Source organism: Hypanus sabinus, chromosome 9 (assembly GCF_030144855.1).
Source record: "Hypanus sabinus isolate sHypSab1 chromosome 9, sHypSab1.hap1, whole genome shotgun sequence".
Lineage (NCBI taxonomy): Eukaryota > Metazoa > Chordata > Chondrichthyes > Myliobatiformes > Dasyatidae > Hypanus > Hypanus sabinus.
Window position 1 is genome coordinate 115698150 of NC_082714.1, and position 24461 is coordinate 115722610.

The 24461-nt window shown below is 40.9% G+C and overlaps 1 protein-coding gene across 3 annotated transcripts in view; it reads left to right on the forward strand.

Moving 5' to 3' along the window:
* Positions 1-24461, forward strand: part of LOC132399754 (protein diaphanous homolog 3) — a 136728-nt gene that overhangs the window by 68216 nt on the left and 44051 nt on the right. For all 3 annotated transcript variants that reach the window (XM_059980465.1, XM_059980463.1, XM_059980464.1), the window contains exons 10-11: positions 16924-17014; positions 24230-24316. In XM_059980465.1, the coding sequence (XP_059836448.1) occupies positions 16924-17014; positions 24230-24316 (178 nt within the window). The remainder of the gene's footprint in view (positions 1-16923; positions 17015-24229; positions 24317-24461) is intronic.

The window sequence follows — 24461 nt, forward strand, 5'->3', positions numbered from 1 at the left end:
TAATTTCACATACCTCCATACCATGGTGGACTGTACCACCAAGTGGTCAGAGGTCGCGCTTCTAGCATCGACGACGGCCGAAGATGTGGCTCGGGCATTCATCAGCCCCTGCGTTGCTCGGTTTGGCAACTCATCTTGATATTTCATCTGACTGCGGTCCCCAATTCATTTCAAACCTTTGAGCTGCAATGAAGTAGTACCTTGGCATTAAGCTACATTACACCACAGCATATTCACCCACAGTCCAATGGCCTATGCGAGTGATTTCACTGCTCCTTAAAGGCTGCTCTGATGGCTTCCCTGATGAATGAGTGTTGGCATGATCCTCTCCCGTGGGTTCTACTGAGTTTCAGAACAGTTCCAAAGAGGACCTGCAGCTGTCTGTGGCTGAGTTGGTGTACGGGCAGCCATTATGAGTTGCCAGGTGATTTTATTCCTGACGCCACAACCACTTAGTCAGCCCCTCAATGTTAGTCCATCCTCCTCAGTAAATTCAACTATTTTACACATATTCCTACCTCCCAACATCGCATACAGCACTCTTGGGTTCCTGTAGACCTATGTTTCACCTTGTTTGTTTTCATTCGCTCTGATGTACACCAACATCCCCTTAGCCTGTTTTGCGATGGAATGGAGAGAAGTGACTTTTATCATAGATAACAAGGGTAAACCTGAATGTGTTTCAGCTGCTCACCTTACAGTGGTCCACCAAGATTTGGATGATTCTGCTGCCTTGCTTCTGCCATCATGTCATGATCATGAGTGTGTTAACACATCTCTGGACAAGCCAGAGGCACCTGCTGTTCCTCCACCGATGGAACAAAGGGCCTGTGATGGGCATCCGAGCTCTGGACAGGCTCACAATGCCAGTTTTAGTGAATCCTGGGGGAGGAGGAGGGCCTGTGTAGAGTAATATAATTGGTGGAAATGTACAAAATTCACAACCCCTGACATTGAGCTGGGGTTCACTTTAAGAGGCTGGTCTGATGTGGTGACATAATCATGTGAAGTTTGGTCACCGTACTTTGTGCTCAACTTTGGAGCACAGTAGTCAAGTCAAGTCACTTTTATTGTCATTTTGACCAACACTGCTGGTAAAGTACGTAGTAAAAATGAGACAACATTTTTCAGGACCATGGTGTTACATGACACAGTACAAAAACTAGATTGAACTACGTAAAAAAAAAACAACACAGAGAAAGCTACACTCTTCTACAGACCTACACAGGACTGCCTAAAGTGCACAAAAACGGTGCAGGCATTACAACAAATAATAAACAGAACAGTAGGGCAAGGTGTCAGTCCAAGCTCTGGGTATTGAGAAGTCTGATAGCTTGGGGGAAGAAACTGTTACATAGTCTGGTCATAAGAGCCCAAATGCTTCGGAGCCTTTTCCCAGATGGCAGGAGGGAGAAGAGTTTGTATGAGGGGTGCATGGGGTCCTTCATAATGCTGTTTGCTTTGCCGATGCAGCGTGTAGTGTAAATGTCAGTGATGGCGGGAAGAGAGACCCCGATGATCTTCTCAGCTGACCACACTATCCGCTGCAGGGTCTTGCAATCCGAGATGGTGCAATTTCCGAACCAGGCAGTGATACAGCTGCTCAGGATGCTCTCAATACAACCCCTGTAGAATGTGATGAGGATCGGGGGTGGGTGATGGAATTTCCTCAGCCTTCGCAGAAAGTAGAGATGCTGCTGGGCTTTCTTTGCTATGGAGCTGGTGTTGAGGGACCAGGTGAGATTCTCCGCCAGGTGAACACCAGGAAATTTGGTGCTCTTAATATCTTTACCGAGGAGCCGTCAATGTTCAGCAGGGAGTCGTCACTCCATGCCCTCCTGAAGTCAACTACAGTTTTTCTTAAAACATAAAATGCCTCATGTTATTTTATTTGCAAAAACCTACAATAGAGTCAAAGTCATCAAGTGTGATTGTTTTTTACTCCTAAATCTTCCTTCTTGCATCCCATGTAATAACTCAGTCCAAAATTCCATTCAAAATGGAACTGAAACCTCTCTCTTGGGGCTATTTTCATACAAGGTAAACCAAGAACTACATTTTGGCCTGACAGTAGAAGAAAAGCCAGACAACGATGATGAAAAATATACAACTCCTTTACTTGATTTCACAGCCACACTTCCCAGAGCATATTCTGTCCATATTTGTAATGGAGGTAATCTTCTCGAGGTCGGAGGTGCATGCAGTGGGGCGCAAAGAACAGGAGGTCTATGACGAGTGTCACCTTCAGTAATGGTAACCATAAAGGCATCACATCACTGGTGAAGCTCATCTGCTTCAGGGTAAGAGATCTGATTCTTCCCTTACCTGGCCAGGATCTGAGCCCAGAAGAACAGCAACTTTCTGATTCAAAAGTTAGAAAATGCAGTGAACATTCAGGAGGTCAGATAACATCTTTAACAAAAGAAACAGTATTAACATTTCCCTCCACACATGTCAGTGGCCTCCTGCATTGTTATTATGAGGACCATGACAAACTTGTAAAAGTTGTGTATAATTTATGATTAATTTGCTTTCTTTGTGAATGCTACATTTATTATATGTTGCTCTGTGCTATCAGTGTACCTGGTGCATTTTGACAATAAACTTCACTTTCCACTGGAGGAACAACAGCTCATCTTCTGTCTGGTCATGTTGTAGCCTTCCAGACTTGTTCTAAATTCACTTAATTCTGGTAACTTGTTTTCTCTGTCTATAATCGGAACCGGCCACTTCTGCTGCAAGGCACCCATCTGTAATATTGTCTTGCTTTCTCCTGTTTGCACGCTTTAATGCATCACATTTCTTTGTCACCCTTTAACTTTCCCTGTCAACATAGATCTCTAAACAATTGTGGCCTTTGTTACGTATCCCGTAACTGGATAACTTACCAGCAAAGATAGAGAGGTCCGTTGAAGTCTGATGTCACTATTTTCAAACGTTTTTATTTATAAAGGGACACAAAAGTAAGGTTAATACAAACATTCAGATAACGCACGTCGTCAATACTCAATCTAAAGCGCGGGTATAGTAATAATCATCATTAAGAAATAAGCTCTACTGTTGTCTAGGGGATAATATATTGTCCGTTGGAAATATAAAAGTCACTCAAAAGTCTGCAGGCTTCAGCCTTTTGGGAATCGCTGGGTTTCACGTGTTGCGACAGAGAGAGAGAGAGATTGGTGAGAAAAGGAAAGACTTGCCGGGTCGTTATGAAGCATCCATTGAATCAGGGGAGCGGGCTCCCCCTCCCCAATGTTAGTTAAAAGTGGTTTTCCGTGATTCCAGCCACAGATTCTAATCCCGGAATCTAACGCACGTGGCTTCCTTCAAAATGGCTTCCCGCTACGGTGGGATCACTCTCCTGTCTTCTTGGTGCGTCTGAAGGGGCTTCCCCCCCCCCCCCCCAGACCCTCCTTTATACTTCCTCACGGGGTCGCAGGTGTCAATCAGGTTGGGATGATGCAATCTCTCTCTCAACCAGCCCACTTTGCCCGAGGGCTTTACACGTGGTCTCCATGAGACAATAGTCACTGTCGTCTTATTTGGCATCCCGCTGGAACGCAGTGCTCTGCACGTCTCTCTCTCTCCCACTTCCTGTGTCTATTCAGCACGTCTCTCTCTCTCCCACTTCCTGGGTCTACTGACCCCCCCCCTCAACTAGTGCTCTTGCGATACTCACAAAGGAGGGGGCTGGGATCATAACACCTTAAACCATCACAACCATCTAACCCTAACCCTAATCCTCACATTAGTTGTGTATTAATATCTGTAATACAGATATTACAGACAATATCTGTAATATTGTCTTGCTTTCTCCTCTTGGCATGCTTTAATGCATCACATTTCTTCGTCACCCTTTAACTTTCCCTGTCAACATAGATCTCTAAACAACTGTGGCCTCAAACCATCACAACCATCCCTGTTGTCTCATCATATCTCCAGACCCAGCCTGGAAGAAGCTGTAGACAGAATAGCTCACTGTCATAGTCACCATTATAGACATTGACAAAGTGACCTACAGTATGCCCTGTTCTGAAATTCCAGTTGTGGGTGTTGTAGGTGGCAAATTTTCTATTACAGTATTGATTCCTCTCAATTTTTCCTCACTGGTGCTCAGGGCAAGAATGCTCCTTAAACAGACGAGATGAGCATATTTTCTTCAATTTATCTTTCTGCATTATGGTTTTACTCTCCTCCTCTGTTCTCCAGAAAATATCCCTGTTCTGCATGTCCTCTGCACCTTCTCCCATGCTGCAGTGAAGGGAAACCTCCAGGTTCACGAAAGGTCCTTCAATTTTTTCCTCTGCTACTATCTATTGACTTTGGTTTCTTGAAACAAGCAAAGTAGCACTAAATGCTAATGACATTGGTGAAGTTTGACCGCATCCATTCTGCCTCATGGATGCTGCTTCAGAGATCCAGTGGGATTTGTAACAATTGGGAGACTTAAGGGTTGAAGTAAATTGTGGATAAATCAGGTGGGGCTGCTATTTCTATTTGACTCAAAGGGCGTTAGTTAACTCCTTGGGTTCATGCAGCCCCTGAATGCTTCTGTTTTAAAAAAAAATCAAATAGAATAATGAATGTATTGTGAATTCTGAATTAATTTAAAATTCATTCATTGACAAACCTGGAGTGTCTGAGTTACAATCCCAGAAGCATAGCCATAGATCATCACACCCATATCCTCATGGAACAAAGAGCCCTTTTCACTTGATACATTTATAACTGAGAGTATTAAATGGAATTAATATTCTCCCCTCCCAACCTGGAACATCTGGCAGTTATTATCAAGCATTATCAATTCAATCTGCTGAGGGTATCTTTCTCCGTCGTCCTGGTTGCAGTCCTCCTAGGCAGATGAGGAGCTGGAATGGAGGATCTGAGCGCCATAATCAACACAAATGAGGAAGCACACCCTAAAGTCTTCTCGATTACTGCAGACCACTTCAACCAGGCCAGCTTGGCGAAGTCTCTGACAAACTTACCATACCATCCGGTGCCTACATTTTGGCAAGTCCAATCACCTTGCTGTAGTTCTACTCCCAATATGTAGGCAGAGACCACAGCACCAGTGGCGAGGACAGGGATGCTAAGGTCAAGGGAGGTGTAAGAGTGTTTAGGGGACTGTTTTGAGGAGTGGGCGAGACCACATTCAGGCAGTCATTTTCGGATCTGACTGAATATGCCATGACTATCACCGATTTCATTGAGATCTATGTGAGTGAGTGTATGCAAGGCAACCATGTGATATTTGCCTCCGAGACTGATATCAGAATATCCTTGAAGACAGCAAATTCTCAGAAAGCTTCAGACAATGTTGGTGTAGCTGGCAGGATACTGAAAATTGGCTGGAATGTTCAAGGACATCTTCAGCCTCTGCTGGAGTAGAAGGTTTCTGCCTAGTTCAAAATGGCATTAATCATACTGGTGTCTGAGAAGAGTAGAGTGAGCTGCCCAAACTACTATAAACCTCTAGCCCTCACTTCTGTTATGATGAAGTGTTTTGGAAGATTGATCTTATTGTTAGTATTAGTTTTGATTTATTATTGTCACATGTACCATGATACAGTGAAAAGCTTGTCTTGCATAGTTTATACCATTCAAATCATTATACAGTGCATTGAGCTAGAATAAGATAAAGACAAAACCTTACAATACTGGGCACCACAGTAGCATAGCAGTTAGTATGATGCTATTACAGCTTGGGGTGTCAGAGTTTGGAGCTCAATCCCAGCATCCTCTGTAAGGAATCTCTGTGCGTCCTCCCATGAAATGCATCAGCTTTCTCTGAGTCCTCAGGTCTCCAAAGACATAGCAGGTAGGATAATTGGTTATTGGTCCCATGATTAGGTTAGGGTTAAATTGGTGGCTTGCTGAGCAGTTCCAAGAGCTTTATCTCGAAATAAGTAAATAAATGGATGGATGGATGAATGCATGAATAAATGAATAATGCAGAATAAAGTGTAAAAGCTACAGGCAAATTGCAGTGCAGGTAAAACAATAAAGTGCAAGAACATAATGAGGTAGATTGTGAGACCAACAGTCCATTTTATCATGCAAGAAGTTCAGTCAAGACACTGATAACAGCATCTGGGCCCAATGCCATCCATGGGTTCATGTTCCAGAAAACTAATCTTACCTTTTACGAAGGTGACTGCAGATTCATGTTCACTGCAGATTATGAGTGTGGGTGGTGAAATACCTATTCCATTTGGTTCATAACATAAAAAGAATGTGTTGAGCTCATCAGGATAGGATGTGCTGTTGTTGACTTTGTTTTGTAACATGTAATAGTATGTGCCCTTGTCACAGTAGATGGCTGGACTGAAGATCAAATTTGGACGGGCTAGAATTCCTAAGTAACACACACAAGTCAGGCTGCATCCATGGAAATGAGACAGTCCGGGCTGAGACACGTTCTCAGGACTGGAAAGGAATGGGGAAAAAGGTCAGAATGAAAAGGAGGGGGGAGGGGAAGGAAGATGGCTAGATGGTGATAGGTGGAGTCGGGTGGGTGGGAAAGTTAAATGACTGGAGAGGAAGGAATCTGACAGGAGAGGAGAGTAGAGCATTAAGGGGGAAAAGGAAGGAGGAATGGACCCAGGAGAAGGTGATAAGCAGGTGTGAAGCGGAAGGAGGCCAGAGTGGGGAATAGAAGAGGGGAAGAGGAGGGAATTCTTTTCTTCCCTTTCTCGATCCCTGGAGACAAACTGCTGACTGACATCCATTATAAACCTACCAATTCCCACAGATATCTTGACTATATCTCTTTCCAGCCTGTCTCATGTAAAATTGCCATTCCCTTACCTCAGTTCCTTCCTCTCTGCTGCATCTGCTCCAAGGAAGTGGCTTTCCTCTCGAGAGATGTCCTTTTCTAAAGAACAGGGTTTTTATCCCTCCAACATTGATGCTGCCCTCACCCTCATCTCCTCCATTTCCTGAACATTCACACTTACCTCATTTATTCAGCCACCTTAGAGTTCCTCTTGCTTTTACCTACAACCCTATAAACCTCTGCATCCAACACATCAGCAACTTCGGCCATCTCCAAAAGGATCCTACCACAAAATAGAACTTTACCTACCTCCCCCCTTTCTACAGAGATCACCCCTGTGATTCCCTTGTCCATTCACGCTTCCCATCTAATCCTCTTCCAGGCACCTATCCCTGTAAGAGGCCGAAGTGCTACAACTGCCCGTTGACCTCCTCCCTCCTCTCCGTTCAGGGTCCCAAACAGTCCGTGCTCCTGATGCAGCTTCCTTTGCATTGGTGAGATTTGTCGTGAATCGGAAGACTGCTCCGTCGAGCACCTCTGCTCCATCCACCAAAAGCAGAACTTCCCTGTGGCCAAGCATTTTTTTTACGATTCTTATTCCTGTTCCAACATGTCGGTCCATGGCTTCCTTTTGGGCCAAGATGAGGCCACCCTCAGTGTGGAGAAGCAAGACCTTAAATTCCATTTGGGTATCCTTGAACTTGATGGCATGAATATGGATTCCACCTTCCAGTGAAAAAAAAATTCTCTTCCCCTTTCCTCTTTTTGCATTCCCCGCTCTAGCCCCCTACCTCTTCTCACCTGCCTATCACCTCACCCCGTGTACCTTCCTCCTTCCCTTTCTCCAATGGTCCACTGTCCTCTCCTATCGGATTCCTTTCTTCTCCAGCATTGATCTTTCCTACCCACCTGGCTCCACCCATCACCTTCTAGCCATTTTCCTTCCCCTCCGTCCACCTTTTTATTCTGGCACCCTTTCCAGTCCTGAGGAAGGCTCTTGGCCCTAAACATCTTATTTCCATGGCTGCTGCCTGATTGGCTGATCTCTTCCAGCATTTTGTGTTTGGTGCTTTGGATGTCCAACATCTGCAGACATCATGTTTAGAATTAACTCCCGGCTGAGCAAAGACCTGAACCCATTGCCACAACCAGTCTGCAGTGGACACAAACTCACTGGCTCTCCACTCAGCTTACAAACACCTGGACCGCAGAAAATGTACATGAGGCTGCTATTTATCATTTTCTGCTCGGCATTCAACATCGTCATCCCCCGAATACTAATCAACAAACTTCAAAACCTGGGTCTTCCTCTGCAACTGGATCCTTCACTTCCTAATTGGGAGATCACAGTCAGTGCAAATTGACAATAACATCCTTTCTTTGCTGAATATCAACACAGCTGCACCTCAAAGATTTATGTTTACTTCACTGCTCCACTCTCTCTGCACTCATGACAGTGTGGCTAGGCACAGCACAAATCGTGTGTATCAATTTGCCACTAACACCACCCTTGTTGGCAGAACTGGATATTCCATAAGGAGGCCTACAGAAGTGAGATAAACCTTGCTTTAATCTCAGCAAGACCATGGAATTGATTGTGGACACAGGAAGGGGAAATGTAGAGAAATTTGCTCTTTCTTGAGGGATCAGCAGAGGGAAGAGTGAGCTGTTTCCAGTTCCTGGCGTTGACAGCTCAGAGAAACTATCTTGAACTGAACACATTGATGCAATCACAAAGAAAGCGCACTAGCACTTCTACTTCATTAAAAGTTTGAGGAGATTTTGTGCGTCACCAAAGCCTCAGAGTCAGAATCACATTATGTCATGAAATTTGTTATTTTACAGCAGCAGTACAGTGCAAGACAGAGAAATTACTCTATTACAAAATAAATAAATAGTACAAAGGCAGTTCAGAAATCCTATACAGGTGGAGAAGTTGTTCTTAAAATAGGCTCCAGTACCTCATCGTAAAAACTTCTATAGATGTACAGTGGAGTGCATTCTGACAGGCTTGCATCACGACCTCCATTGTACAGCATTGTAGGAGGCTGTAGAGAGTTGTAGACTCTGCTAGTTCCATCAAGGGTACAACTCTGCCCACCATTGACAACATCTTAAAAAGTGGTGCCTCAGGAAGGTGGTAAAAGACCACCTCATTAAGGACCCTCACGATCTGGAATATGCTCTCTTTGATATACTAATGTTCATGATGAGGCAATGGACGCTGAAGATGCACACTCAACATTTTAGAAATACCGTAGCTTCTTCCACACCACCATCAGATTTCTGAATGGTCCATGCACAATGCCTCGTTATTTGTCTTTTGCTCCATTTACTTATTTTGTAGCTTATAGCAATTTTTATTTCTTGCAGTGTATTGTTGCAGCAAAATAATACATTTCATAATATAATAAAATTATGATGAGCTAAAAATCCTTTTCAAGCTGAATCCTAATCTTATTTAGTGAGCTGGAATGGAAATCAGATTGTTTAAAAACCTCTGTGTCACAGTTCCCGTTGAGATGTTGGATTGTTGGATTGTGGGAGAGAGAGTTCATAAGAACCCAGGGTCGAGGACAGTCAGGATGTGCCGCAGTTCCGGAGGAGATGATGGATTGTGCATAATTTCTTATTGCTCAGTTAGAGCAGTGGGGATCCCAGGCAGGATGGTGGAATGCTCCTGTTGTGGGATGTGAGAAGGCCAGAAGACCTCCAGTGACTACAACTGCAAGAAGTGCAGCCAGCTGCAACTTCTTTCAGACCATTTTAAAGTATGAACTCCGGATCATTTTGGGGGGGGGGGGGGGGGCTGAGTGGTCGATCGGCAGGACTTACAGAGAGGTAGTTTGATGCACCATCAATAACTCACACTGAGACGTAAGGCGACATATCGGCTTTTATTGACTGGAAGAAGGAACCAGGAGTGAGTGTCCATCATACTATGACCTGGAGACTGAGGCCGAGCGTCAGGCCTCAGATCGCCTTTATACAGGGGCCTGTGGGAGGAGCCACAGGAGCAGTCAGCAGGGGGCGTGTCCAGACAGGCACATAGTTCACCACATAGTTACACTCAAGTTTCAGTACATGAACAACTGTGTGACCATCAGGAGACTGAAAGGACTGGCAGTGCAGATTACTGCAGTAGCCATTCCCCTCAACAACAGGCTTTGAATATTGTTGGAAGGAATATCCTAGCAAAGGAAACCCCCAGCGGTCAGGTCTCTGGTTCTGTGTCTGGCTCTGTGGCTCAGAAGGGAAGGTGGGGGGAAGAAGAGGGAAGTGGTAGTGATAGGGGATGCATTGATTAGGGGAACAGACAGGAGGTTTTATTGGATGAGAATGAGATTCCTGGATAGCATGTTTCCTCTGGTTGCCAGGGTCAGGGATATCTTGGATTGAGAAAACAGCATTCTTAAGTTGAGGGATGAGCAGCCAAAAGTCATGGTCCAACTTGGTACCGATGACATGAGTAGGAAGGGTAACGAGATATTGCCAAGTGAGTGCAGGGAATTGGGTGTTAAACTAAAAGACAGAGGGTGGTAGGAGGGAGGAACAAATTGCCAGCAGAAGTGGTGGATATGGGTCCTGATTTCAACATTTAAGAGAAATTTGGATAGGTACATGGATGGGAAGGGTTTGGAGGACTATGGCCCGAGTGCAGGTCGATGGAACTAAGTAGATTAATAGTCTGGCACAGATTAGATGGGCCAAAGGTTCTGTTTCTGTGCTGAGGTGTTCTATGACTCTGTTGTGGCATTAAAATAATGGTTATACCATGCCTGATCTTACTAGAAAAGGAGTGTAAGTAAACATATTCAAAAAGTTTACAGGAATACAAGATGAGGGATACTTGAAATAGATAACTTAACGGAGCTTTTAGAGAGGATTTCACAAGATGATCATTGTCTGTGGGTCATTTCCAAAAATACATATGCCTTCATAATGAAGGCTAAGAAATTGAGGGCAGGTGAAATCTCATGCAGAGATATTTTAACACTAGGACTGTTGAAGTTTTACTCAATGATTCCAAAGCCATGATAACAATTCCAAATACAGCAAGGAAGTTTATTATCTGTTGTGTCTGTACACAACCTCATATCAAAATAAAGGCACACATGTGGGAAATAGCTTTAACTGGTGTATTCACATTGCAGTGAGAGAGAGAAAACAATGTGCATGTGTAGACAACCGCACATGCACAGACAATATGTCATGCTAAGTGGGGGGGGGGGGTAATTGCTCTTAAAGAAGTAAATCCATATATTACATTACCTTTTCCCTGTAGATCTGTTGTACTGATGGTTGAAATTTTGACGTTGGGGGCAAGTATTCAATGGAAGTCCAGTGTACACCGTGTTTTGCAAGAAAAAAATGTTTCATATGTTACTTTCCAAATTTTAGCAGCTGCAGAATTCATGGATTATGGCAATTAACAAGCAATAAAATAGAAATACTTTAATATTCTTCCAAACCTGTGAACAGGCCATTTGGTCTCAATGAATTTTGATCTTTCTCTTCAGAAAGGGGATGCACAATGTTTGCAGAAAATTATTTATTATCATAAATACATATGGTGTTTGGATAATTGTGGAGATTGTAGGTGAATAATCGTTGCATTAATAGAAGGAATCAAGAGGTCACTTTTGACTGGAAATTCTGTGTCCTCCATTCATCATACAGGAGAAAGAGTCAAAAAGATGACTTTAATTTAAAGAAAAGCACAAAAATTATGCATATTTACAAAGAGAAATATAAGGCAGGTGAACACATTAGAAATGGGATTCTTCGAGTGCAATGGATATAATCTTCACAAGAATATAACAAGTATCTATCAAATAGAACAGACCTATTTTGCAGATTTAATAAAACAACGATCGCAGAGCAAGTCAGTGCGACTTAGAGTCTAGTTTTCTTGTAACAAAGAAAAACAAGTGGCCTGTAGACCTATAGATATTTGTGTATGTGAGGAAGTATTATTAGAGTTATTGACCACATATAAAATGGTTGTTAATGTATCATAATTGTTACATAGTGTATCAATTTGTTTTCGTTGGATTTGCCTGAAACATTAGTACATCACAAATTACAAAATCTCAAAACTGCATGTGAGGACATTATAGTGCTTAATATGGTAGATTTCTGGTACATTCACATATATAAATTTAGAACTAAAAGATGTTAGTTCTGATCAACTTGACAAAGCATAATGTGAACTATTAAAACTCAAGTTTTTATCAATGTCCAGTATGGAGGCCTTCTATAATGAATGACAACCTAAGCACACTGATGTCCTTGATGTCTCAGAATTAGATAGGAATACTGTCTTTACTGGGTCATTGTTTAAGCACTTAGTAGATTGTTAAACCGGGAAGACTGCTTGTAGCACTTGGCAAATGAAGGAGGTGGACATTATTTGGAAGACACAACCATTCAATTATGTCTTCCACATGAGCACAAAGCAACACCAGCACGACTGCAGGGATGTTCCCAATAATCTGTATGCACACTTGGTGAAGTAATTACATTTTGCATTTTGCAGCTAATGTTATTTTCATGGTGTTGAAAAGTTTTCCCACAGTCTAACAAAAAATGCAAAACGGAACAAATTACCAACGAAAAGCCACGTTGTGGTTATCAGTGTACCTAAATGAAAACAATTGGGCAGGGGCCAACTTTTGTTGGTAGAAATGGACATTTATTCATGTTCAATAAGTAGAGACCAATCAGATTCCTATCCTATTTGTAAATGAAAATTACTTTTGACCAAGAGCTGGAAAGTTCATTTGCCTTAAAAGTTGATATGTATGATGTGCTTCATCTCCACTAGTATCGCATTTAGATATATTCTTCATTCGGAACGTTCTCCTTCATTGGCTTAATAGTTAGTCTGTGCCTTTCACAGAGAACCCATAGTTGTAATGTTATTGGATTAGTAATCCAGAGATCATCCTTTATATTTTAACTTCACTGATAAGAAATTTATATTCAGTGATTTAAATAAATCAGGAATTTAAGAACAATAGCAAGGGACCTTTTCTTCAATACCTTCATAATTCCTCTTTAGATTAAGTTTATTCTTTTTTTCTGTACCATAATCCCTTACTTTCAGCTTTTTTCCCTGTAAGTTTTGTTGTTTTTTTTTGATGGGAATTACATTATAGATTTGGTAGTAGGCATTATACTGTTATTTATATATATATTTACAGCTCTGTGGGGTTGAACGTGCCAATTAATTTTTCTTTTACATATTGTAATAGTTGGCCTGGAGTTTCACAGTGGGTGGGTGGGGAGGATACTAACTTTATATGATTTTATTTTGGGTTTTTTTGCTTATCGTTATGAATTATATATCAGATACGTTTGTTTTGCACTGTATTCATCTTCATTTTGTTGATTTTTTTGTAGTTGTTTTGTAGATATTCATTAAAAATTAATCAAAAAATGTTTAAAGAACAATAGCATCAGTTACTGCACAAAACTGAGGTGTAATTATAATGCACAAACAAAGAAATTCTACAGATGCTGGAAATCCAATCAACACACTCAAAATGCTGGAGGGACTGAGCAGACCTGGCAGCATCTATGGAAAACAGTTCCAATCACACACTCTTTTCTCTTTCCTATACTCTTTTTCTGACTACTCTTTTCCATAATTGCTGCCTGGTCTGCTGAGTTCCTCCAGCATTTTGTGTGTGTTGCATTATTATGATACCTTTCTTTACTTAGTCCCCTGAAAAATAAAATCATCTGTTCTTGCCCATTCTGTCATTGAATGGAGCCAAAGCAATGTGGTTGATTCTGAACTGCTCAAGTGTAGATGTGAAGTTGGATAGTAAGTGTTAGCCTTACCACAAAAATACCTACATCTTCTGAATGATTAAATCCTAGCACAGTGGATTTACTTTGTGCTGTGAAACCTGTTGTGAGCCATATGGTTTCTTTGCCCTTGGATTACGTTTTCCTCATGCTATGCCTTGAAATGGTCCAAAGTGATCTCTAAAAATGTGCATCTGTTCAGAACTGTCCTCTTTAAAAACATTGTCCTCAATATTCATCAAAAATACCTTTCATTTTTTTAATCCTTGTTCATGGCAAAACTATACTTAAATGTGACTGGAATCTTATTCTTTGCTAAGGTGTTAAAGAGATCTAGTAGTTGTTATGGATAGTACTTTTAGCCATGTATTATTCAGGATGAGAATGTGGGAAATGGACCTGCACTCACTATGTGTGCTCCATTCAACTGGCTCAGGCATAGTCAGAACTTGCAAAGGGAACCAACCTAGAATACTAGGAACATTAGACTCGAGAAAACAACATTATTCAACCAGAAGACTGAATCAATGTCTGAACAAGAATTTCAATCACAGTGCTTATGTGTTAAACAAAAGGTGTAACAGTAGTTAGCTTTATAACCTTCTCTTCCACTCAAGTAACCCCTTTACATTAAACCCTGAAATCATGGAATATCTAATTACTGTCCATTTGTGAATAAATTCTTAAACATATTTTCCTATTTACACGATTCACACCAAAGACATCACATTCTATGACTTGCTGTTGCATTTCATTTCCATGAGACTGAAGAAAATGATTGAAGCATAATGATTGTTTACTTTATTTGCACAATGAAAGATTAATTAGCACTTTCACAAATTTCAACTGCATGACACCAGCCCACAAAGGAATATAGTGTACCATTAAAACCATTTTTTAAACTCTTTACCTAATTAATTTTTAATGTATGATGTAAACTGAATACATTTAAAGCCCATGGGATACAATTGATATCCAACTTATAAAGGAAATTACAATTTGCCTGTGACTTTGCTTATGAGTATTCAGATCAACTGTGTTATCAGATAATTTGTGTCCCCCAGCTCGATCTAATATTTTCATTATACATATTAAGGCAACAGCACATGAGAAATACTCTAATAGTGAAAATAAGCTCCCTATGATTTCATGTTCAATGCAAGTGCACAAAGAATCGCCTGACAGCTGCTTGTTGGTTTCATAAATAACAAAGTATGCTCGCAGCCTTTTCTCCAAAAAGCTTGTTGCATACTGTGGAGGACCTTTAAGAAGTTGCAGGAAATATTAGGAGATTGGTTAGAATCAAAATCTAATCTTCCAGCTCCTGAATATAGAGCAGCAACACAAAGCAGTAACTCATCCCAGCCCAAACAATGCACACTTCTCTTCATGGGCCTCCTGAATAGCATTCTCTCAACTAAAAAGCATGTGGGTCCATAAGCTAACTACATGTGAACACCCCACTAGAATCCCTGACACTCCATGAAGAATCAATCAAGAGAAAAGGTATTACCAGAGAAAGGAGTCTACACAGGCCAGGCATTCCTTGTGGGTCAATCTCCACATGTCCGTGGAGTCCTCCTGTTCTGCAATGGTTGGTCTCTGATTGCTGCAAAGTTATTTCCCCCAGGACACTTGAAGCATCTGCTTTTATATCCACTTTTTACCAATTGAAATATTGCATTCCAGTGTCATTGGCTGTAGGTCATGTGTCTGACCTTTAACACCATCGTTATTGGCTCTGCCCCAGGCTAGCATTCATTTATTGCCCTCTTCCCAGCAAGTAATAATCGGTAAATTATGTCTCCTTGTTCTCAATCAGCAACGAGCTTGATTCATGCAGAACGGATACTGACTCCAACAATCAAAAGCCTGCATGTTATATCCAGCTAATGAACATCTCATAAATAACTTCTTATCTGGAAATTATCTTTAGTCCAAAAGGTTACCTGAGGCATGGTTATGTCTGCTTGAAAACACTGATCAAGCCAAGCAACTAACATACAAAATGTAGATGCCAGACTTCTTCATAAAATGGCAGCCTCCATTTCCTCATTCATGCAAGAATAAAGGCACTTGACCCATCTGCTTCCACTGGTCTCAATTCATTCAAATTCACTGATTTGCAGACTGTAGTTCTTGCTGGCCAACATCACATAGATAACCCCTAACCACCACTTTATTAAAAATAATAACTGGGACCATCCACCCTTTACATTTCTGCTTCTACAAATCTATGCCCTCAGTGGAATTAGCAGTGGGGACACAGCACCAGATTGCTCAGGGATTGCCAGCAATTGAACCTAATAATTAAGGATAATTTCTTGCAATAAGTGGAATTTTCAAATGTAATTTTGGGATATAGAGAGTGATGTGATACTTAGTCTGGGGAATGTGCTCAAGCAACTCATACCAGTGAGAGAGTTTCACTGTAAGAATGATGCTATTTGCATTTTTTGAAGGTTTGGATTTTTGAAATTGATTTTCCTGAATGCTTTTAAGTAGTGCTGGATGTTTTAGCCACTTAAAAATAATGTGAGCATTTTTAGTAGCAAATAACTCTCACTGGTATTTGTATATTTTGAAAATAGTGATATCTGTGACCACTATATAAAGTGGATGCAAACACGAGGAAATCTGCAGATGCTGGAAATTCAAACAACAACACACACAAAATGCTGGTAGAACACAGCAGGCCAGGCAGCATCTATAGGGAGAAGCACTGTCAACGCTTCGGGCTGAGACCCTTTGTCAGGTGTCTAAAGTGGATGTCTGGCTTAGCCAGCTTTTAAATTCTTTTCCAGTGCTTTTGGATGGGCTTTTGGAAGGGATTTGAATATTCGCCATATCCCATACACAGCCCCAGTCTTCAACAACCAAATTTCCACTACCCCAAGCCCAAAACTTTAACATTAGTGATGTGGTAGCCTTGGAAATGGAAGGTGATGCCACTCAATCAGTATACGATAAGGAAAGACATTTTCCTGTGACTGACGTGTTCAGCATTGGCAGTACCATTTAGTGTACAGATTCACAGCATTTTTTAGCACTTGCTTCCAGTCACATTCCATGGCAGGTACATACATGATTAACACAAATAAATACATCATGGTTAATGCTTTGATGTCAACTGAAATCATTTAATCAATAGTCTTCTCTCTTGTAACATCACACTGTAAAAAATTGAAATTAATGGGCAGGTTTGGAAATTTATTCTGGGCTACTTTCAATCTTATTTTGTGTGTTTTGTAAGTTAGGCTTTTTGTTGTGGGTAGATTGATTAATTACATTTCAGAAATATAATATGAGCATTTCTAATAAATTGTCAGGTATGTCCCCACACCAAGTGATATTGAAAAATACAACGCATACAAAGGCTCTCAGTCTGATCTCCATATTGTTGACCAATACATGATGGAGGTAAGTGATCTTATGTAACCCTGTGGTATCTCGTACAATTTAAGCTTCCCAAGAAATGATTAATTACAAAGCTGATTGTACATTACAAGAAGAATCAAAAAATTGTTTATATCACTGGAATTCTTATTGTCAGGGACTCACCTTATTGTCATCACTCATGTTATAGAAATAGTGCTGACTGATTATTAGTGAATTGTTATTTCTCTCTTGATAATTGAGAGGCACAAGGTATAAACTTCAAAGGGTTCCTTTCCTTGGAAATTTTCTTTTCTTACTAAATTATTTCTTGGACATAGAAACAGGATTATGTTATCTCTCCCACATGCAGTAATATTTAACTTACTGTAGGTTATTTTAATGAAATTTGGACAAGTGCTAATTTAGAGGGAGAGGGTGGTAAAACTAGCTGTTTTCTCTGAAGTATTCCCATGTGGAATTGATTTTTGCTCTAAATGTACATGAAAATTGGTTATATCCTGAATGGATCACAGTTGTGCTTATTTGAAGATAAGTCATATATTTTGAAAGCACATTCAGCCTTTTTCAGTCATGAATGAACTTTCAGGAATGGCATGCTTTCACTTCAGAACTACAAAGAATGATGCATGCCTCATAGAATGGTATTTTGGAATGTTGCCGAAGAAACTTGGTCACATTCTCCTGATTTGTATTTGTTTTTGGGTCTTCTCAAAACTGGCTGTTTTGAATAGTACCACCTTTCTTGCAGGCCCCCTTGTGTGCCAGGAACTCCATTCAGGTAGATTCCCTTCTGTTCCCAATCTATTGTACAAACACCGACAGCTCACCACAATCCTCTGATAACGCCCAACCCTCGTAGTCACTTGATCACTTCAGTGGTTAGGAAGATGTTGGAGTTGATCATTAAGGATGTGGTTTTGGAGTATTTGGAGGCACAGGATAAAATAGGGCAAAGCCAGCATGGTTTCCTTAAGGAAAATTCTTGCCTGACAAATCTGTTGGAATTATATGAGGGAATAACAAGTAGGATAGACAAAGGAGAATCGGTAGATGTTGTGTACTTGGATTTTTAGAAGGCCTTTAACAAGATGCTGCAGATGAGGCTGCTTAATAAGATAAGAACCTGTGGTATTACAGGAAAGATACTAGCATGGACAGAGCATTGGCTAATTGGCAATAGGCTGATTAGTTGCTAGTGACCAGTGGTGTTTCACAGGGGTTGGTGTTGGGATCGCTCCCTTTGAAGTTGTATGCCAATGATTTGGATTTGATGGCTTTGTGGCCCAGTTTGTGGATGTTACAATGATAGTAGAGGGCCAGGTAGTATTGAGGAAACAGGAAAACTGCAGAAAGACCTAGACAAATTAGCAGAATGGGAAAAGAAGTGGCAGGTGGAATACAATGTCAAAAAGTGTATGGTCATTCACTTTGGTGAAGGGATAAAAGAATAAAAATTTTCTAAATGGGGAAAAAATTCAAAAATCAGAGGCGCAAAGGGACTTGGAGTCCTAGTGCAGTATTCCCTAAAGGTTAATTTGCAGGTTGAGCCTGTGATGAGGAAGGCAAATGCAATGTTAGCATTTATTTTGAGAGGTCTAGAAGATGAAAGCAAGGATATAAATCTGAGGCTTTATAAAGCTCTGGTGAGGCCTCACTTGGAGTATTGTGACTAGTTTTGGGCTCCTTATTTAAGAATGGACGTGTTGGCATTGGAGAGGGCTCAGAATAGGTTCACAATAATGATTCCAGGAATGAAAGGCTTAGCATATGAGGAACGATTGATGATCAGATGCTGCAGCGATATCCACAGCTGTGGTTTTATTCTCTATTTCAAAGTGTGCATAAGAGGCATTGAGCTCATCTGGAAATGAAGCATCACCACTATTTATGATGCTAGGTTTTGCCTTCTTGGACGTAATGGCCTGCAAACCAGTTGGCAGTAGATGTTTGGAATTTTCTCACAGCAGCAGCAGTTTATGCCTGAACACTTTGTAATCTGAAATTTATAGATTTAATTAATTGAAGGTATCATGGAATTTATGGAAAAGGTAACTCTGAAAGCCTGGAAACATAAATCACACAGGATATCAGTGACTCACCAATTTACAGAATTTTCAAAAGGATCTTTGTAATAAATTCCCCAATGCAAACCATTTTCTCTTTGCAGTTGCAAACAACAAAACAGACCACTTATATCAACATCTGTGGTATCCTGGAGGAACTCAGCTGAAAAAATACAGGACGGATGAAGGGTCTCAGCCCGACATGTCCATTGTTCATTTCCCTCTGTAGTCTCTGGCCTTCTGAGTTCCTCCAGCACTAAGTATGTTGTTGATCCAAATTTCCAGTATCAGCAGTTTTTCTTGTGCCATAGTACACCGGTGATCACATAATTATAGTGTCCCATTGATACATTAATTTTGTGGGGGACTTGAATGGACATTAATAACACTAAGCACTTCTGTGATTTAATGCACCAAAAATAAATGCAATCCAAATTCTAGACAACAATGTTCAATTATAAACCAGCCATGATTTAACTGAATAACAGAGTAGGCTTAAAGGATTAAACAAACTTCTCCCTGTTCCTGGGTTGTGGGGGATGAGGTCCATTAGCTCATAAATACCAGTGCTGGGGCTTCTGGTAATGTTAGCATTTTTAGAGTCATAGAAAAGTACAGCACAGAAACAGGACCAGCCAAACCATTTAAACTGCATGAGCCCATCAACCTGCTCTGGGACCATAGCCCTCCATACCCCTATCATCCATGTACCTATCCAGAATACACTTAAACGTTGAAATTGAGCTTGCATGCACCATTTGTGCTGGCAGCTCGTTCCACACTCTCATGACCCTCATGTTTCCCTTAAGCCGTACACCTTTCAACCTTAACACATGACTTCTGGTTGTAGTTCCACCCAATCTCAGTGGAAAAAGCCTGCTTACTTTGACCCTATTCATACCCTTCATAATTTTGTTTACCTCTATGAAATCTACTTTCAATCTTCTATGTTCCAAGAAATAATGTCCTAACCTATTCAATCTTTCCTTGTAACTCAGGTCCCCCAGACCCAGTTACATACTTGTAAATTTTCTGTGTATGTTTTCAACCTTATTTACGTCTTACTTGTAGCTAAGTTACCAAAAACTGCACACAATACTCCAAAGTAGACCTCACCAATGTCCTATACAACTTCAACATAATATCCCATCTCCTGCACTCAATACTTTGATTTATGAAGGTTAATTTCCAAAAGCTTTTTTTAAAAGGTTCAAAGGTTTAAAGGTTCACTTTATTGTCAAAGTATGCATGTATAATGCAACTCTGATATTTGTCTACTCCAGGTAGCCATTACATACAGAAAGACCATGGGTGCTGATGAAAGAAAAGACATCAAATTCCCCCCTCCCCAACAGGCACAAAAAAGAAAAGAAACAAAGCTCGCAGACCCCAAAATCCCCCGTCGCCCATAGCAAAAAACAACCACAATAACAATGACTCTCTACACACAATAACCCCCGACTCCCTCACTGACAGAAAAGAACAGTGAGAGTAGCACCAAACCCCAATCCACCTTCCTACACACAAAAAAAAACTAACAGATAAACCACCCACCAATTGTCCACAAGAAAACAGCAAAAAGCTGAAGGCAACCAATATAAAGTACGTAGATCTCAGAATATAGGAAATGTCCTTTTGCTGCATATGTGGAGAGGAGCCTTCTGCAAAGAGTGACCGTTAACCCGGGTCCGAATGCCACTGACCTGGGGCTGAATATGTCGATCTGGCTGCTGACTGTCTCACGTTGAGCCATCGCAGACACCCTCTGCATTCACCTTGCTGCTTCAATCACCGCTTCAAAATAGTAGCATTCATGACCCCATGGTTCACCTCTTGCCTTTCTTATGAGTCAGTTTGCGTTCTTGGAACTTTTCCACCCCTCCCCCTGCCCCCGCCGTTTCTGAGCTTGACCAGGCAGCTCTCCAGACATGGCACAGTACTGGATCCTTCTTTCAAGATTCAAACTGTACTTTACAGCCCCCAGCAGTTTCCGTATCATCAACAAGACAACGTCAAAAAGAATAAGCAGAAGCCGTGGAAAGAGAGAAATAATTGGAAAGATTTTCTATCTGGATGATGCTGCTCAAGGAATTGTTGCAATTTAAGACCCTACTACCCCTGACACCACTTTCAATGACTTACATTCTCAGAGCCCTGTATTCTGAAGCACTCCTCAGTGCCCTACCATTCATTGTGTAAAACCTACCTGGTCGGTCCTACTGAAGTGCTGTACCTTGCACTTGGCTGTGTTAAGTTTCATCTTCCATTTCTTAACCCATTTTTTGCAGATGGTCCAGACGCCACTGCAAGCCATCATGCTGTCCATTACACCCCCAGTCCTAGTGCAATCTAAATTCACTGATCCAGTTAACCACATTATCATCCAGATTGTTAATGTAGATGACAAACTACAACAGACGCAGCACCGTTCTGTGCGGCACTCCACTAGTCACAGGTCTTCAGTCAGAGAGGTAACCATCTATCACCACGTTCTGGCATCTCCCACAAAGCTCAATCCAAGAGCTTATTGCCAGAGCTATCAGCATTAGAGAAACTTGTGATCACCAAGAATGAGACTGATTGCCAATTCATTTGAAGTAATGGAGTTTGTTTTACTGTATGTTAAAATGAAATTAATCTCAATAGGTTTCACCTTTAAGTGAGATAGCTTTATTCGATGTGAATGAGATTGACAGTGTCTGCTGGCTCCCATCACTGTGTGCGTCCTTTATAGAATGGTGCAAACTGACACTATGGCAAGATTTTCCCCCTCAGCTTTCTGCTGGTGACACTAACTCATGTTAAAGTATCGATCTAGTTCTCTCAGCTATTTGTTCCTCAGTGAGCTACACGTTGATACTGTATAAGACCAAACAAAAACTTCTTTTAAAGTAGATTACCAAGCCAGTTTTCTTTCCTAATTTGCACACTTGCATCCCTTTTAAACTTAGATTACCCTGGACAGTCATCCCCTTGGCAGATGATCTCAGTTATCCTATCACAGACCTTACATTCTCCATCTTCACTTTCTCTCATCATTAAACCTGTAGGTTCTTCCATTTTCTGCAGTTCTCTTGAACGTTCACTGTAGAATGGTAGAATGATACCCCTCGAACACTGTCTCACTGCTCCACCAACTCAGGTTTAATTCTGACCTCTGCTGCGGTTTATGTGGAGTTTGCATGTTCTTCCCTGACCATATGGATTTCTCCCAGATGCTCTGGTTTCCTTCCACATCTCTAAGATGTGCAGGTTGATAGATTAATTAGCTGTTGTAAGTTGCTTCAATTGTATAGGTGAGTGGTAAAATCTTACATGAGTAGATGAAAATGTTGGGTAGATAATAAAATAGCGGGAGCATGTATGAGTGTTTGATGGTCACTACAGACTTAAAGGGTTGGAAGGCTTTTGTTTTGGTGATGTGTGGTTCTGTAATATGATCTGCAACTTCCTTGGGCAAAACTTGTCTGGTCTTATTTCTATGTCCAGAGGTGATTGAGAGTCCAGAGTCCAGAGGTCCAGAGTATCCGAAGTGGAAATTTTTAAGATTAGAGTGGAAAAGTCTTATGCTGGTGATATCATCTCCATTTGTAGTGGTCATTTTGTATATTGGTTGGCAAATGGTGTCTGACTTTGGTTAACACAATATTGTGGGCTGAAGGGCCTGTAATATGCTGTAGATTTCTATGTTCTATATTCTGCCTGTGTGGAGTTTGCCATATTTAGGTTTGTTGAACAAATCAAAGGTGGGGATGAATCAGCATATAGGAGGGAGATTGAAAATCTGGCTGAGTGGTGTCACAAAAACTACTTCTCTCTCAATGTCAGCAACACCAAAGAGTTGATTATTGACTTTGTGAGGAGGAATTTGAAGTTCTGTAAGCCTGTCCTCATCGGGTGATCAGAGGTGGCGAATGTCAGCACTTTAAATTCCTCCATGTTATCAATTCAGAGGATCTGTCCTGGGCCCAGCGCCAAACTATAATTAAGAAGATAGAATGGCAGTGCCTCTACTTCCTTAGAAGTTTATGAAGATTTGGCATGACATCTAAAAATTTGACAAATGCCTACAGACATGTAGGAGAGAGGATAATTCCTTCTGATATGGAAACATCAATGTCCTTGAATGGAATATCCTACAGAAAGTAGCATATTCAGCCCAGTGCATCGCAGGTAAAGTCCTCCCGCCACTGAGCACACAGACATAGTTGAGCACATCTACACAGAGCATCAATCTTCAGGAAACCCCCAACACCCAGGTTATGCTATCTTCTCACTGCTGCCCTCAGAAGGAAGGTACAGGAGCCTCAGGACTCTCATCACCAGTTTCAGAAACAGTTTATTATCCCTCAACCATCAGGCTCTTGAACCAGTAAGGATAACTTCATTCAGCTTCACATGCCCACTGAACTGTTCCCTTAACCTCTGGACTCACTTTCAAGGATTCCATCTCACATTCTCATTACCTATTGTTTATTTATTATTATATTTATTTTTTTTCTTTTGTATTTGGACCTTTTGTTGTATTTTGCACATTGGTTATTTGTTTGCCCTTTTGAGTGTGGTTTTTCATTGATTCTATTCTGGTCCTTGGATTCATCGAGTATGCCTGCAAGGAAGCAAATCTCTTGGTTGTACATGATGACGTATATGTAGTTTAACAATAAATTAGTTTTGGACTTCTGCCATTGAACCTTCCATAAACACATAGATTTCCCCTGGAGGAAACGATATCCTGCCACATCTCAAAGGTGAGTTGGTGGGTTAATTAAGCCCAGTGTAAGGAGAAGGCAGGTGATCAAGAAAGTGAGTTAGAATAGGATACAGGGAAATAAGTACAGAAAGAGTCTGCTGGGATTGGTTTGTGAGCCAAAATTGACATGATATGCTAAATGGCTTTCTTTATTGTCCAAAGAAAACTATATAATAAATAAAAATATTAACTCAGCTGTCATACTACTATTGAGAGAGAAACTGAAAAGTGAATGTTGGTAGGTGGATATCGCAGGGTAATGTATTATGATTCAAATGAATTGCATTCTGTGTATCAGAATATACAGAATGATGTTAAAAAAATAAATATTATTGATTCAGTTATCAATGATATGCATTTGAAGAATTAAATAATAAACTTCCCCATTAGATGCTTCTGACCAGTGTATTTCCTCTTTAGATGTGCAACATTCCGTATCTGAGCCAGAGACTGGATATTATCCTTGCCTTACGAGAACTTCCAGAGACTATTGAAGATCTTCAGCCAGTAAGTACAGATGAGCAATGATAATGGAAATAGTCATGAACTAGTAGACTGGTGATCTTGGCAAGCTTGTACTGTTTAAAAAAGATTAATACATGCGTCAAACTATTATTCTGTTAAGTTTTGTTACTTTAAGGGACAAAAATTA